This window comes from Poromitra crassiceps (genome assembly GCF_964638095.1).
Source record: "Poromitra crassiceps genome assembly, chromosome: 11".
In the NCBI taxonomy this organism is placed as follows: Eukaryota; Metazoa; Chordata; class Actinopteri; order Beryciformes; family Melamphaidae; genus Poromitra; species Poromitra crassiceps.
This window is the reverse complement of record NC_139643.1, coordinates 9,975,346-9,990,696: the sequence shown is the minus strand read 5'-3', so window position 1 is coordinate 9,990,696 and position 15,351 is coordinate 9,975,346. Positions and strand designations below refer to the sequence as shown.

The 15,351-nt window shown below is 43.2% G+C and overlaps 1 protein-coding gene across 1 annotated transcript; it reads left to right on the top strand.

Annotated features, from left to right (window-relative positions):
- Positions 1-10,570: 10,570 nt before the first annotated feature.
- Positions 10,571-12,655, top strand: LOC310784814 (E3 SUMO-protein ligase ZBED1-like; the record flags this gene model as incomplete). Its single annotated transcript, XM_083645854.1, has 2 exons — positions 10,571-12,010; positions 12,479-12,655. The coding sequence occupies 2 exons, from the start codon at positions 10,571-10,573 to the stop codon at positions 12,653-12,655; spliced, it is 1,617 nt and encodes a 538-aa protein (XP_083501980.1).
- Positions 12,656-15,351: the final 2,696 nt, after the last annotated feature.

Sequence of the window (15,351 nt, the reverse complement as noted above, 5' to 3'; positions counted from 1 at the left end):
TTACATAACGATATAGCGTTAGGTGTTCTTTTGATCAACAGACCTCGGGGGCTCTATACTGTTGCTAGCTAGCTAGCCGCAGATCAGCTCTGAAGCCCCAACTTCAGAGCTGCCCGTCCACTAAAACCCGATTTCGATATAGCGTTTTAGGTGTTCTTTTGATCAACATACCTCATCACGGGGATCTATACTGTTACGTGTGTCTACTAACATCATTAAAATATCATAAGGGTAACGCTGTTTCTGTTATTTTACTTTTATCTCTGGCTACGTTGCTAGCTAGCTAGCTAGCCTGCCTTGGCAACTGGTTGGGATCATCTGATTTCCTGTGGCTGGTGTAAATCAAAGAAAATCCCGCCCCCAAAGTTATAATTTTTATCGGCTCTTTTACTCGAAATGGGACCATAATTTAGAAAACGGAGCCCAGGGTAGCATGAAAAAGACTTGAAATTGTTTATTCAGACCATAAGCTCATTCGGAAAATGTTTATTTAAGACACAGAACGAGAGAGAAGTCGGCTCATTTTTACATTGGAGCCAATGTACGTGTCGTCACTTCCGGACCTGACGTGCGCCCCCCTGCGGACTTTTCGAATTAATGGAATTTCACGACTGGCTTCATACATTCCCTAATTCTGTTGCCCACTGAAAAAAACACATGAACCCTTAACCCGGTTATTTGAATGCACAATCAAGATTAAATAGCAACCATAAATGCAACACACAGCAATATAACCACTCAAATTCAAGGGAATGAAACAATGCAATAAATTCACACAACACCAGCAACTCAGTTTGAGATTCGGATTATTATTAGAATGAAGGTAAAGGCACGGAAAGTTCATCAAACAAAAAATAGTCCACTCCGGGATTTCGAATAATCAAGTCAGTTCAGTTCAATCCAGTGAAACGAGTACAGTTTTTCCCTTAACAAAAATAATTCCACTTTTTCGCGGTTACTCTCCAAATAGAAACAAAACAAGGAAGTACTCCACACACTCCAAAACCCGCAGAAAACAAGAAGAAAGTCAGTAAAGAAAAGTATAGTCAGGTCAGGTCTCGTTTAGCAAACGATCAGCTCTCCAACAACTCACGGCTGTCAGCGTATTCAGTTTACTGGACTGTTGATGCGAAGAGAGGTGACGTGACGAGACGAGAGGAAAGCACAGAGTAGAGGAGATGGCCAGATTCCAGACAGCAGATTCCCGAGGGCACACGGATTATAACGCGGACTTTCACGGGGAAAATGCCTGTGGTAAGGCAACGGACGAAACGTCAGGATCAGACAGAGCTTCTCGCTGCTTTTTCATGACTGGCGGGGGGCGGCCATACTGGGTCTCATGCATACTTAAAGGCACATACCGAGAGTGGTCTCTCTCAAAGCGGGTAAGTTAGAGCCATCTCACTGGTTGACAGACTGGGGGGTGTGTGTATGGAGATGAGGGGAAACTGTTTACTGGCAGAAAACATGATTATTATTATTATTAATTATTATAAATTGGGCGATCGCCACACTGTGGGTGATGAAGATAAACTGCTGGACGCTGTGCGGTTACACAGAGAAGCCTTGCTTGATAAACAATTTAATTGTTCAGTCTGTGGTAAAGGTTTTAGTCATAAAGGAAACTTGAAGACACACATGGTAGTCCACACAGGAGATAAACAATTTAATTGCTCAGTCTGTGGTAAAGGTTTTAGTCATCAGGGAAACTTGAAGACACACATGATAGTCCACACAGGAGATAAACAATTGAATTGCTCAGTCTGTGGTAAAGGTTTTAGTCATAAAGGAAACTTGAAGACACACATGATAGTCCACACAGGAGATAAACAATTGAATTGCTCGGTCTGTGGTAAAGGTTTTGGTCGTAAAGCAGACTTGAAGAAACACATGATAGTCCACACAGGAGATAAACAATTGAATTGTTCAGTCTGTGGTAAAGGTTTTGGTCAGAAAGTAAACTTGAAGAGACACATGATAGTCCACACAGGAGATAAACAATTTAATTGTTCAGTCTGTGGTAAAGTTTTTAGTCATAAAGCAAACTTGAAGACACACATGGTAGTCCGCAGGGCATGCTCCAACAATTGAGCCAGAGTGCCCGACCCGGTGACCCCCTGGGTCACCATGGCGGCCAAATCCAATATGCCCACTGCCCGAAAAAGCTTTTGGCTATAACTTTTGAAAGAGATGAGCTAGAAATACAGACTTGGGTCCCTATCGTTGCATCGGCGCTGTTTCTAGGCCGAGCGCCTGGCTCAGCGCAAATCAGTGGCCGTGGACCAGCGCACTTGATATCGTCGCTGGCGCTACACGCAGCCTAAAGCATTACAACCACGCCTTTTAAGCGTAAAATTATGCACCGTCATGCTCATTGGATAACTGCAATAAACGAATCGCACGCTTGCCTTTTTAGCTCCAATTTTCCAGTGATCCCGCAAAACCAGACAAAAGCCAAACGCTCTGCCCCCCCCCCCCTCCCTTCATCCAGTCTGTCTGTCTGCATTATAGGCTATTATTCCATATTATTATGCTTCTCAAACCAATCTAACTGCAGTTTCAATACTGCAAGCATGTAAATACGCTACACTATAGCAAGATCAAAGTGAAAAGAATGTTCTAAATGCATCAGCTAGAAAAATATAGCCTATCCATATATGATGAGATTCATTTTATATTGGTGAAAGTTTGTCCAGAAAGATATCGTTTTCTCTCCCCTGCTGCAGGTAGAATGATGCACATAAATATACCCTACATTATGTAAAGTCATTGCATAAATGTGTTTTTATTGTAAAACTAAATGTGAAATAGGGCCAAGTTATTGGAGCGCGCATTCCGCAGCGCGTTCCGCTGTCACTTATCTAAATCACGTTAAACCCACAAGGGGTATATATAGGCTCAAGAGGACATATATGTTTCACATAGGGTGGTGTTTCATTTCGATGTTTTATTTGGTCCAATATTGAAATGTTCTACAATTGCAGGTTGTCTTACCATTACACATTATTTTAGATCTACCTTTTATATCTATTTCGGCGCATTTGGTTGCTATTTAGTAGCGAAATGGAGGACCCAATTGCATGCTGGGACATTCACAGGCAGTAAACTTACAACTGCTATTTCCTATGGGAAGCTGGGTGCTGCTATGTGTTGTGTCTGTCTGAGCGAGGGAGTCAGAGAGAGAGAGAGAAGGGTGACAGAGAAGAGGCAGAAGAGCACTGGCGCACTGAATAGGCCTGGTTTCAGAGAGAGACAGAGAAGGGTGACAGGGGAGAGGCAGAAGAGCACTCCTTGACACTGGCGCACTGAATAGGCCTGCTTTTCAAAGGCGCAAAGCGCTAAATGTAGGCCAGGTGCGAAGATATCAGTAGGCCGGTAGTTAGCGCCGACACGCCCACTTTGGCCCATTCTGGGACTGCGCCACGCCCATTCGGCCTAAAGCGCATTTGGCAGCGTAAAGCCATATTGATATCGTCCCAAAACAGGCGCAAGGCACGTTTTTTTTGCGTTTAAGGCCCGTTTTAGCGCCGAAGGCCTGTGGGAGAATAGGGCCCCTGGTGTCTATCTTAGCTGAGTCATAGTCCACTGCCTGATTGTAGTTCTTTAGGTTAACAGCTTCCATTTTTATAAACAGGCACAGCTTCAGCATTTATCATCAGCATGATGATGAGAGTAACTGAATTAAAACTCTAGTTACTGAGCTTGAGTGGATTTTTATTTTATTTTTTAAGAAATAGCTTACTGCTTTTTTGAGGAATAACATGCAAATATGCTTTCACACCTGAATGCTGGAATGTTTCAATGAGTTATCACAGCTTTTTTTAGTCTACTTTTACTACAATAAGATCTGTTATTTACATTAAAACCTGATTTTGAACATTGTTATGATGCTCACATTCAAAAGTAAATAATTACTTGAATACTAGCCTACAATTGCAATGAAGTATGTGTTTCTACTGAAGTAAAAGTATCTAGTCCTCTAAAATGTGTTTCTTCACATGATCCTTTTTCTCTGTAGAAGACAGAGCACAAAATATCAACCAAATAAAGCAGTGACATGCATCATGTGTTGACAGTATGTTGTTTTGTTTTAATAGGAGTGTGTGTGGGTGTGTGTGTGGGTGTGGGTGTGTGTGTGTGTGTCGGTGTGTGTGTGTGTGTGTGTGTGTGTGTGTGTGTGTGTGTGTGGGTGGGTGTGGGTGTGTGTGTGTGTGTGTGTCTGTGTGTGTGTGTCTGTGTGTGTGTGTGTGTGTGTGTGTGTGTGTGTGTGTGTGTGTGTGTGTCTGTCTTTGAGCTAGAGCAGGGGTTTTCAAAGTTTGAGACTGTGGGCCTTACCAAGATAAAGCTCACTTCCTGGAAGCCTCTATGGGGTCAAGAATCTCAAGATTGTGTTATTTGCTCCCATGCAACAATTGTGCCAAGATAGCCTTTTTTTTAAACAACGAAATAGGCCCCCATAGGCCCAGTCCTACACCTATTTTCCAAACGCCTTCACTGCAAAGAACCATCATCTCCGCTTGTCACAACATTTAAAGTGCATTTTTGTCCAATTCAATGCTTTCAATTCAACTTGTGGGTTCAGTGAAAGAGAGTTGTTGAAAAGCAGCTGAACAGATTAACCCAAAACAGAGGCAGGAAGAACCAGTATTGCCAATAACTTGTGGGCCCGGCAGGTCCAGGGTGGCTACAGGCCGAGCTCCCTGAGGCTGTGCAGCGACTGGGCACATCAACAGGATGCTTCCCTGCAGGGAGGTGGAGCTCTGTAGCTGGGAAGTGACCCAGCAAGTTTCATTAGAACTCATTAGAATTCTGCTTCCTCAGCCTCTTGCAACACAGGATGGTGGGAGGCGCTTTGTAGCGAGGAGGGGTGGGCGATACCACACAATTTTGCTTCGATCCGATACCAAGTAATACAGGGCCAGAACCACCGATACCGATACTTTTGATTTATTATTAAATGTGATTATGTGGCTTATGTGCTTTCATGTAGGGGAGAGCGGTGTGTCATGATTTATGAGGTGAATGTGTCTGCAGCAATACGCTAAATCTGATTTAAATTCATTTATGTAGCACTTTGGGAGTAAAACGTGCTACACACACAATGAAGCATTTTTGTGAATCATCACTATTATTGCAACCCGTTCTCACTCCGAGCACGTAGCATATTGACGCTTTGTCCCGTCCCTTGTGTGTCGCTTGTTACTAACATGGTACCCTTGAGCGACTCATGAAACGACTTGGGCTTTCCGACTAAACTCAATGTAAACCCATGGAAGTCATCTTTGACGCTTATGGCAACTGCTCCCCCATTAGTCAACTGCTCCCCCATTAGGGTCTGGGGGGAGGAGCTAACCTCTCCCAGACCCTAACCCTAACCTCTCCCACCCCCCACGCCTAAACCTAACCTCCCCCAGACCCTAACCCTAAACCTAACCTCTCCCACCCCCCACGCCTAAACCTAACCTCCCCCAGACCCTAACCCTAAACCTAACCTCTCCCACCCCCCATGCCTAAACCTAACCTCCCCCCAGACCCTAATGGGGGAGCAGTTGACTAATGGGGGAGCAGTTGCCATAAGCGTCAAAGATGACTTCCATGGGACGGGACAAAGCGTCAATATGCTACGTGCTCGGAATGAGAACGTGTTGATTATTGATGTATACTGTCCAAAAATAATCTTCTTTAAGATGTGTGTGGACCCCTAATCTGCAATTTTCCAAGATGGCGACTACCTGAATATGAGTTTTACCATAACTGTTGATGCTTTTAGCAAACTCAGTGTCCATTTTATGGTTTTTGAGTTTTAGAAACATATTGTAATACTCACATTTATGATTGAATATCTATAGCATTCTACTTTGCATAGTAAATAGGCTACCAATATGGCCGCCCAGGTGAAAAAGTAGTATACTTTTGTATATTTGAAATATAATTTAAGTATACAAAAGTTATTATAATTATACTTTTACTTTTTGTGCTTAACACGTTAATTGCCAAGAACGAGTTGAGTCGTCAAACACAATCCAGCTGTTCACTGCCAACGACGAGTTGAGTCGTCAAAAAAAAATTTTTTTTTTTTTTGACCGTGGGATGTGCATCTAACCCTTTTACATCTCTTATATAATTATTGGAGCCACCGAACGTTTACAACCCATTCCACCGACCCACTAAGTGGCAACAGTGCTCTCCTGACTAGAGGAAGTCAAGCATTTTTTTAACTTGTCACGCCATTCTCACCCCAGCCATTCTCATGAAAATGGATGGGGGAAAACGCTTTCGTTTTCGCGCTGATTGCTGGCGATGCGGGATTGCAAATTTACATAATAGATTACAGGTGGAACACACTTTGAAACACGCAGCATAAATATGACCAGAATCGCAAAAGCTTCTCTCAACCAAAACTCCAAGAAGCGAGCGAGTCCATCCCGACTTCCTCAAACAGCGGCCGCGCAGCCACAGGCACAGGACAGCAGCAAAGCACTGAGACTGGTGACAAGCTTGTGACGGCCGCTGCAGCCAAGAAGAATGCCCACGGAGGGAGGAGTTGAAGCAACTCTCCCTCTCGCTCTCTCCCTCTCTCTCTCTCTCTCTCTCGCTCTCTCTCTCTCCCTCCCTCCCTCTCTCTCTCTCTCTCTCTCTCTCTCCCTCTCCCCCTCTCACTAGGATTAAACCTAGTGCGTCTCCCTCCCGAGAGGGAGGGAGAGAGAGAGGGAGGGAGAGCGAGAGGGAGGGAGAGAGAGAGAGAGAGAGAGAGAGAGGGAGGGAGAGCGAGAGGAAGGGAGAGAGAGAGAGAGAGAGAGCGAGAGGGGGAGGGAGAGAGAGAGAGAGAGAGCCAAAAATGAATGGTTAAAGTGACTGTTCTATCGAATTTCACAAAAAGCCGTTTATCTCTGAATATTTTTTCTGACGCTAAAACCATGCTGTATTCAACTGCTAATGCTTACATAACTACTAACTCTACAAACTAACTCTTTTAGACAGAGAAAGCACACATTCTATTAGTTCTTTTGAGATATTGTGTGTTCACAAAATCTTAGCAGAAAAGAATCCTCGGGTCTTGAAAGATGAGCCAGAATCCTCAAAAAACCCCTCTGGCAGAAGCTAACTACAGTAAAAAAAAAACGTCTGGCAGTGAATGTGTTAATATAAAGTATATTTAACATGTACTTTTATAAAGTGTACTTCAAAAAAGATGCCATTAAGGTCAATTTAAATGTACTAAAAATAAATGTACTAATTTTTCCAATACTTAAAGTGGTATTTTAGTATATTTTTAAAAAGCGTACTTTCTTGCAAGTGTATTATAAATTGTACCTAAGTATACTTTTAAAATAGTATATGAAATTGTAAATACTTAAAGTGGTCATATAGTGTACTTATTAAAAAGTATACTTATTTTTAAGTCAATTTTAATAAAGTATTAGTATACTTTATCGTAGTACACTTCAATTGCTATTATTTACAAGTGCATTTAAGTACACTTAAAAAAAGTGCACTTTAATACAAGTTCATTCTGAGCTATATGTTAGTGTACTTTAAAAAAATATACTAATTTCCAACTACATAAAGTACCAACTTAGTATACTTGTGCAAAGTACACTTATTTACAAGTCCATAGTAATACACTATTATTGTCATACACTTTAAGTGTAATTATTTATAACTGTATTAAAGTGTACTTGCAAATAGTGCACTTTAATATAAGATCATTCTAAGCTATATTTTAGTGTACTTTTAAAAAGTATACTCAATTGCAAATAGGTAAAGTGGTCATTTAGTGTACTTATGCAAAGTACACTTATTTACAAGTCCATTGTAATACACTATTAGTATGCTTTATTGTCATACACTTTAAGTGTAATTATTTACAACTGTATTTAAGTGTACTTTCAAATAGTGCACTTTAACACATTCACTGCCAGCCATTTTTTTTTTACTGTAGGTAGCTTCTGCCAGAGGGTTTTTTTGAGGATTCTGGCTCAACTTTCAAGACCCGAGGATTCTTTTCTGCTAAGATTTTGTGAACACAAAATATCTCAAAAGAACTAATAGAATGTGTGCTTTCTCTGTCTAAAAGAGTTAGTTTGTAGAGTTAGTAGTTATGTAGGCATTAGCACTTGAATACAGCATGGTTTCAGCGTCTGAAAATTTAAGCTGAGATAAATAGCTTTTTGTGAAATTCGATAGAACAGTCACTTTAACCATTCATTTTTGGCATCAGTAAGACATCAGACATCTAAACAATAGTTTTGAACAGTAATTTCCTCCATAACAGCAGGAAACACCCCTCTACTTCAAACTCCTCCCTCCGTGTGTGTTCTTCTTGGCTGCAGCGGGCGTGTCACAAGCGAGTTGCTGCTGCTGCTGCTCCTGTCTGCTGGCGGCCGCTGGGCAAGTCTGGATGGGCTCGCTCGTTTCTTGGGGTTTCGGTTGAGAAACCCCAAGAAACGGGGTTTCTTTTGCGATTCTGGTCTTATTTATGCTGCGTGTTTCAAAGTGTGTTGCACCCATAATCTATTATGCAAATTTGCAATCCCCCACCGCCAGCAATCAGCGCGAAAGCGAAAGCGTTTTCGCCAATCCATTTTACTGTATGAGAATGGTTTCATCGCGCGTTCCCCTGCAGTTTTGGCTCGGCTTTTTCTAGAATGGAGAGCACTGTCGCCACTTAGTGGGTCGGTGGAATGGGTTGTACACGTTCGGTGGCTCCAATATTTTTATAGGAGACGTGGGGGGCGTTGATCCACGTCCCACCGTCAAAAAAATAATAATAATTTGTAAGCCGAGATATCTCGTCATTGGCAGTCAACCGTTGGATTTTGTAAGCCGAGATATCTCGTCAATGGCAGTGAACGTGTTAATATAAGATCATTCTTAGCTATATTTTAGTGTACTTTTAAAAAGCATACTAAATTGCAAATACGTAAAGTGGTCATTTAGTGTATTTATGAAAAGCACACTTATTTGCAAGTCAATTCTAATACATTAACAGTATGCTTTATTGTAGTACTCTTTAAGTGTAATTATTTATAACTGTATTTAAGTGTACTTTCAAATAGTGCACTTTAATATAAGATCAAGCTATATTTTAGTGTACTTTTAAGTATACTAAATTGCAAATATGTAAAGTGGTAACTTAGTGTAGGCTACTTATGAAAAACATACTTATGTTCAAGTCATTCACAACTAGTATGCTTTACCGTAGTGTACTCTACCACTACCAGATTAAGGATTTTGTTTTTATCTCGCGAGAGCGAGATTACCGCCAGGATTGGGACGTTGTGGGGTGGGCAGGGCACAGTGAGTGGGCGGTGTCAAGGACCAGAGCTGATAGGTCAAGGCCCGGTGCCATGGCACTAGTCCGATACCTCACGAGTCCGACACCTCACGAGTCCGAAAAAAGAGGCATTGGACAGGGGATCATGTCTATGTTCCCCGGGTTCTATATTCCCCGTTTTTCACTAACCCTAAACCTAACCTCTCCCACCCCCACGCCTAAACCTAACCTCCCCCAGACCCTAACCCAAAACCTAACCTCTCCCACCCCCACGAACCCAAAACCTAACCTCTCCCACCCCCACGCCTAAACCTAACCTCCCCCAGACCCTAGTCTCGGCTCCCAGACGTTACAGGAGTGAAACGGATTAAGACTGAGGGCTGAGTCTACCCAGACCCTAACCCAAAACCATGAGGTGTCGGTCTCGTGAGGTGTCGGACTAGGGGGAAGTCCCCCAAGGCGTCCCGCTGAGAACAAACAGAGTTTGATTGACCGGTTCCCCATCCAATCAGTGTGCAGCATTGCCTGGCTGCCAGCCGACATCCAATCAGGGTGTCTGAGCGATTTTCCGTTATCACTTTGAATTTGAGCGGCGAACGTCAGACAGGCATCGGTGTCTGTCTCTGGGAACATGTCTTTCGCATTGTTTTAAGACGGCTCACAGTTAAAGCTGACTCATCAATCATACAGGACAGCGGAATGTTAAAGCTACCGTTACCTGCAGGGAAGACCTCGAGAAGAACAAAGGCTGGGTCGAGGTGATCTGGCCAACCAAACGTAGAAAGCTCAGCTGCAAGACCCGAGGCCTGTGGCAGCCAAAGTGCTTTTCGTGGGAGGTAAGTTACAACTCGGTAACTTAATGAAATGGTAGTGAAATTATACCTTTCTTACGTGACGTTAGCTAACGTTAATTTGGGGTGTGGTGCCAACGTTAAGAAATGTAACGTTAACATTAACGATAGCTAAAAGTGGTTGCTTGCAACCCAGGCAACCAGGCTAACTACTAGCTAGCAAGTGGGGCGGGCATTTCATGTTAGTGTTAGCTAGGGGTGTCACGGTACATGTATTCGTCCCGTGAGTTCACGGTACGCCCCTCGCGGTACAGCAGTGTACGGTACATGGAGATCCACGACGAATACGCCTAATCCAGAAGGTGGCAGTAAAGCACCTAAACGAACGCTGTTTGAACGCCATTAAACGCCACAGAAGAAGACACGCGAAAACAACACGAGAAAGCCGTCCATTTTGTCAGTCACTTTAACTAACGCTATGGCGAGAGGCGAAGCATGCGAGATGCAAGAGCTTGAGGAGCCGCCACCTTCCTTTAAATCAGCGGTGTGGGAGAGTTTCGGCTTCCCAGTCGACTACAACAGCGATGGAGTGCGAGAGACTGATCGAACAAAGACAGTGTGTCGGCGTTGTTCGGCAGTTGTTGGGTACGTCTGTGGAAACACCTCCAACATGCTAACGCATCTCAGGCGACACCACCCAGATGCACCGATCACCGGAGACAGGGTAAAGAAAACGGGACAACAACTGCTTCTCCCTGCTGCTTTTAACCATCCTCTGAATGCCAACACAGACCGACACAAGAAGATTACAGAGGCGATTGGCGTCTACATTTCCATGGATATGCGCCCATATGCAGTGGTAGAGCAAGCCGGCTTCAGGCATTTATTAAACGTACTCGAGCCTCGTTACAAGGTCCCATGCCGTTCACACATGAGCGGAACCGTGGTCCCACGTCTGTACACGCGCACACGAGCAGTGATTGAGCACGGCCTGTCCACTGCACCCGCCGTAGCATTAACAACTGACGGATGGACGTCCCGTGCTACTGAAAACTACCTCACCGTGACCGCACACTACATCGACAGTGAGTGGGAAATGAAGAATCCTGTTCTTCTAACGAGACCTGTGTATGAACAGCACACTAGCGCCCACCTAGCTGAGAAGCTACAAGAGGCAGTAGCAGAGTGGAAACTCGAAAAGCCCAAAACCGTCGCCGTGACCACAGACAATGCAAGAAACATTGTTAATGCTGTCAACGAAGCAGGACTGGGTCCACAAATCGCATGTTTTGCACATACTTTAAATTTGGCTTCACAGAAAGGCATGGCAGTCAACCAGGTATCTCGACTCCTGCGGAAAATCCGAAAAACGGTTTCTTTTTTCCACCGCAGCACCACGGCTGCCCACATTCTGGAGACAAAGCAGGAGATGCTTCTCTTGCCAAAGCACCGTCTCATCAACGATGTGGCAACACGCTGGAACTCCAGCTACGAGATGGTGGAGAGGTACTATGAACAGAAATCTGCTGTCTACGCCACACTAACAGAAAGGGCCCTCAGAAACAACCAGGAGATCGTCAATCTGACTGATCATGAGGTGAGCGTCGCAGAGTGTGTCATTGAGATCATGAAGCCTCTGAAGACGATCACTACAATACTGTGCACAGAAAAAACACCATCGGTTTCCATGATCTTACCACTCAAAGCAACGATCCTGGAATCCATGAAAGATGATGACGACACTCCTACTGCCAGAGAAATCAAGCATGTCATCAGGGAAAATCTGCAAAACAGATATGCTGACCCTGGTCTTCAGGACTTCTTACACAAGTGTACTGCCCTGGATCCGAGGTTTAAGACACTTCCTCACCTGGATCCTGCCTGTCAGCTGAGAACCTTTGATGATCTCATCATCCCAGAACTTCTGAGCAGAGCAGAACAGGTATTGTATTCATTTAATTTTATACTAAGGTTGATATTTTCTATAATGTCTTAACTGAACATATTACGGTTACTTTCCTTAGGGGGTAAACTGTCTTTCCATTTACTTTTTTTAAATTATTTTAATGCAATGCATTTTTCTTGTTCTTTTACATGAACCTTATCTTTTTCACTTTATATAATCTTTATTTCTGTATGCTATGCCGTTTTCTTTTATCTATTTTATGTAAAGCACTTTGAATTGCCTGTTTATGAAATTTGCTAAACAAACTTGCCTGGCCTACAATGTTCACTGAACTCACTAATTAATAACTGCTGTGTGATTGTTTTTGTCATTTAATACTGCAGGTTGAGACCAGAGAGACTACAGGGGCCAGTGCATCAACTTCTTCACAGGCCAGTGAGGACACCCCATCGACTTCATCACAGGCTGAGGCCACTTAATCTTCCCCTCCCCCAAAGAGGTCAGCCATGGAAGAACTTTTTGGCCCACTCTTCCAAAACTGGCAGTGGCCAGAGCAACCAGCGCAACCAGCCTGATCTGAAGCAGCAGGTGAAGGATGAGGTGTGTGCCTACAAGGCAAAGGAGAGCATCCCCCTCGACTCCAACCCGCTTGCCTGGTGGAAGGCTCACGTGTCTGTGTAACCAAGCCTACTAAGAGGCTTTGGAACCTTGGATTACCAACAACGCCACCTAGGGGATTGCACCCCAGGAAATACTGCTCAATACACTTTATATAAAATACACACAGGTCAAGTTGTAAAGAGACACAGACATGGTTTCAAGCTCACAAAATGATTGTTTATTTAGGAAAAGTTGGCCGTCAAAGGAAGTAATGTTGGAAGCTGTGGTAGGGGGAAGTATCAGTTTTATTTCACAACTGCAATAAAAACACTTTGTTTATTAAGATTTGTTTAAAATTGCCTAATATCAAAAACACAGTTATCATAAAAAGCCAATTCATACACTACCAGGCAGGGGGGGAAAGGAAATTGATGGAGGCCGAAGGCTAGGGGAGGCTTGCTAAACGATCGAGGCCGACGAGGTGCACCACACGGTCAAACACTGCAAAAACACAGCAAAAGCACGGCAAAGGGTGAGCAAAAAGGTGTTTGGCGCACATTTAACAGAAGCATGCAATAGGGAAGGGGCCCCTCCGCTGCCAATGCCCACCACCACGGCCACACTCCTCAAGATCAGGGGGGGGGGAAGAAACAGCTGGTTTGTCAGAAAGTAACAGAAATAAACAAGCAAAGGCAAAGTAAATGGGAACAACAAACTAAATATAAGAAACTAAATCATAAAGATAACTAAGGCAAAACAGCAGGGGGCGATAACCTGCACAAAGAAACAAAATACAAATTAATACTAAGGTCGGACCTTTAACCCTTTCCAATGTTACCCAACTGGAAATGAAGAATACCTCTGGTGCATCAAACTATAACCCCATTGCAACAGGAGTCAGTCAGGGGGGATTCCTACACTCCACTGGAGGGGTAGCTGGGGCTTTACTGCCGGTCCCTATTTAAGAATGGCCATTAGTACACGATATAAAACTTACAATTACAAGCACCAATAAAATAATTGACCTTGGTCCCCGTTCCGTCAGTGACATGGGGGGGGGGGGGGAAGGTCCAGAAGGAGCAATCTAAGGGGGTGAATCAATTAATAAAATGTTGGGAGATTCCCTCATAAATATATTGTGAACAGCACTAGTAAAAATTACCAAGGAGAAAGAATGATCACTGCTGCTCTTTGCTCTTAAATACCCTCTCTATGATGAGGGAGAATGGAACTCAGGTGTGTGTGGCTGCTGCTCATTGGTCAATTTGCTAAAATGAAGTCTCCCATAGCAGGGGTGTGTCATAGGGACCAGCAGAGATCTACATGAGCTCAAGCTCTACCTGTTACATCTGTTTATCCTAATCTAGCCGTACTGGCACGTCGTTACCTGGTTGTACCTGCCATGTCAGTCCCCAGCGAGAGGGTTTTCTCTACGGCAGGTGACATCGTCACTGCCAACAGAGCTGCACTCACTACTGATAATGTGGACAAACTGATCTTCTTGAAGAAAAACATGAAAATAGGATGAAGCTTGAGTGCCTTAGCTCATCCAGACAGGGAGAGAGAGACCGAGGGAGAGAGAGAGAGAGGGAGATGTCTGCATGATAATGTGAATAAAGCACAGATTTTATTTTATCATATTATTTAATTTACATTGTATTTATTTTGTATTTTCACAACAGGAGATGTTATTCAGTTTTGTATTGCACTTTATTTTACATCAGCCCTAGACCAAAATATTCAAAACACTCCTAATTATTATTTATTTTCTCAACATAAGAAAGAGGCGCTTTTCAGTTTTTTGAACCATTTGTTTGACAACATCCAGCACAAAAATAAGGCCTATGTGCCACTGTATGTTTGTTGTTTACATTTAACTACATAATGCAGTATTATATGCAAAGGTTTGCGTTCTTTGTTTAGAATGAAGGAAGTTACCAAAGTTGCCAGTTGGCAAATACCTGGCTGTATCTGGCCTGCTACCTCAGTCCCTACTAGTAGCTAGCTACTAGCAACCAACTAGGTTGTTTTGTTTTCTGATGTCTGTTTGAGAGGGTAAGGCTTAAACATACATAGCTTAATTTGAACAAATTGAAATACTCCAATTGCACATGTTTAATTTTTGTATTCTATTTTTGTATTTTTATAACTAAATGTTTTTCATCAGCATTGTAGCTGATTGTGACCGAGCCAGCAAAATATAACCTAATGCAAGAGAGTGTATGTTATTATTTGTACTGTTCACTGCTTTAAACAGGGCCATGTTGTACCAGTTTGTGACACTAGGTGGAGAACTAGTACTGCCTGTTCAAAAGGAATGCCCAAGGTTCAATAAAAAATTTAAAAAATTAAAAGATTTTTTTTTCCCGCCGTTGTACTGTGCCGTATTCGTACCGAACCGTGACCCCAATACCGAGGTACGTACCGAACCGTGACTTTTGTGTACCGTGACACCCCTAGTGTTAGCTAACGTTAGCTAGGCCATGTTAACCTCACCGAACATAACAATGGTCCTATAACGTTAAGTCCCGATAGACTGGGAGGCGGGTATATAATGTTACTTAAGACAAAATGACACACGGAAAAAATAAACGCAATTTAATGGCGTTACTCGAAAATCATTGTTCATCCCGACCCCAATAGCTAGCTAGCTACTTAGCGTTAGCTTAGCATTAATGTTAACTCTAACAGGCCTTGAGTCACACTTTAACGCTAGGGCAGTTTAGAGTCCAACGATTTATCATAGCCCAACGGGCATCGCTGAACATCCGCTGTCG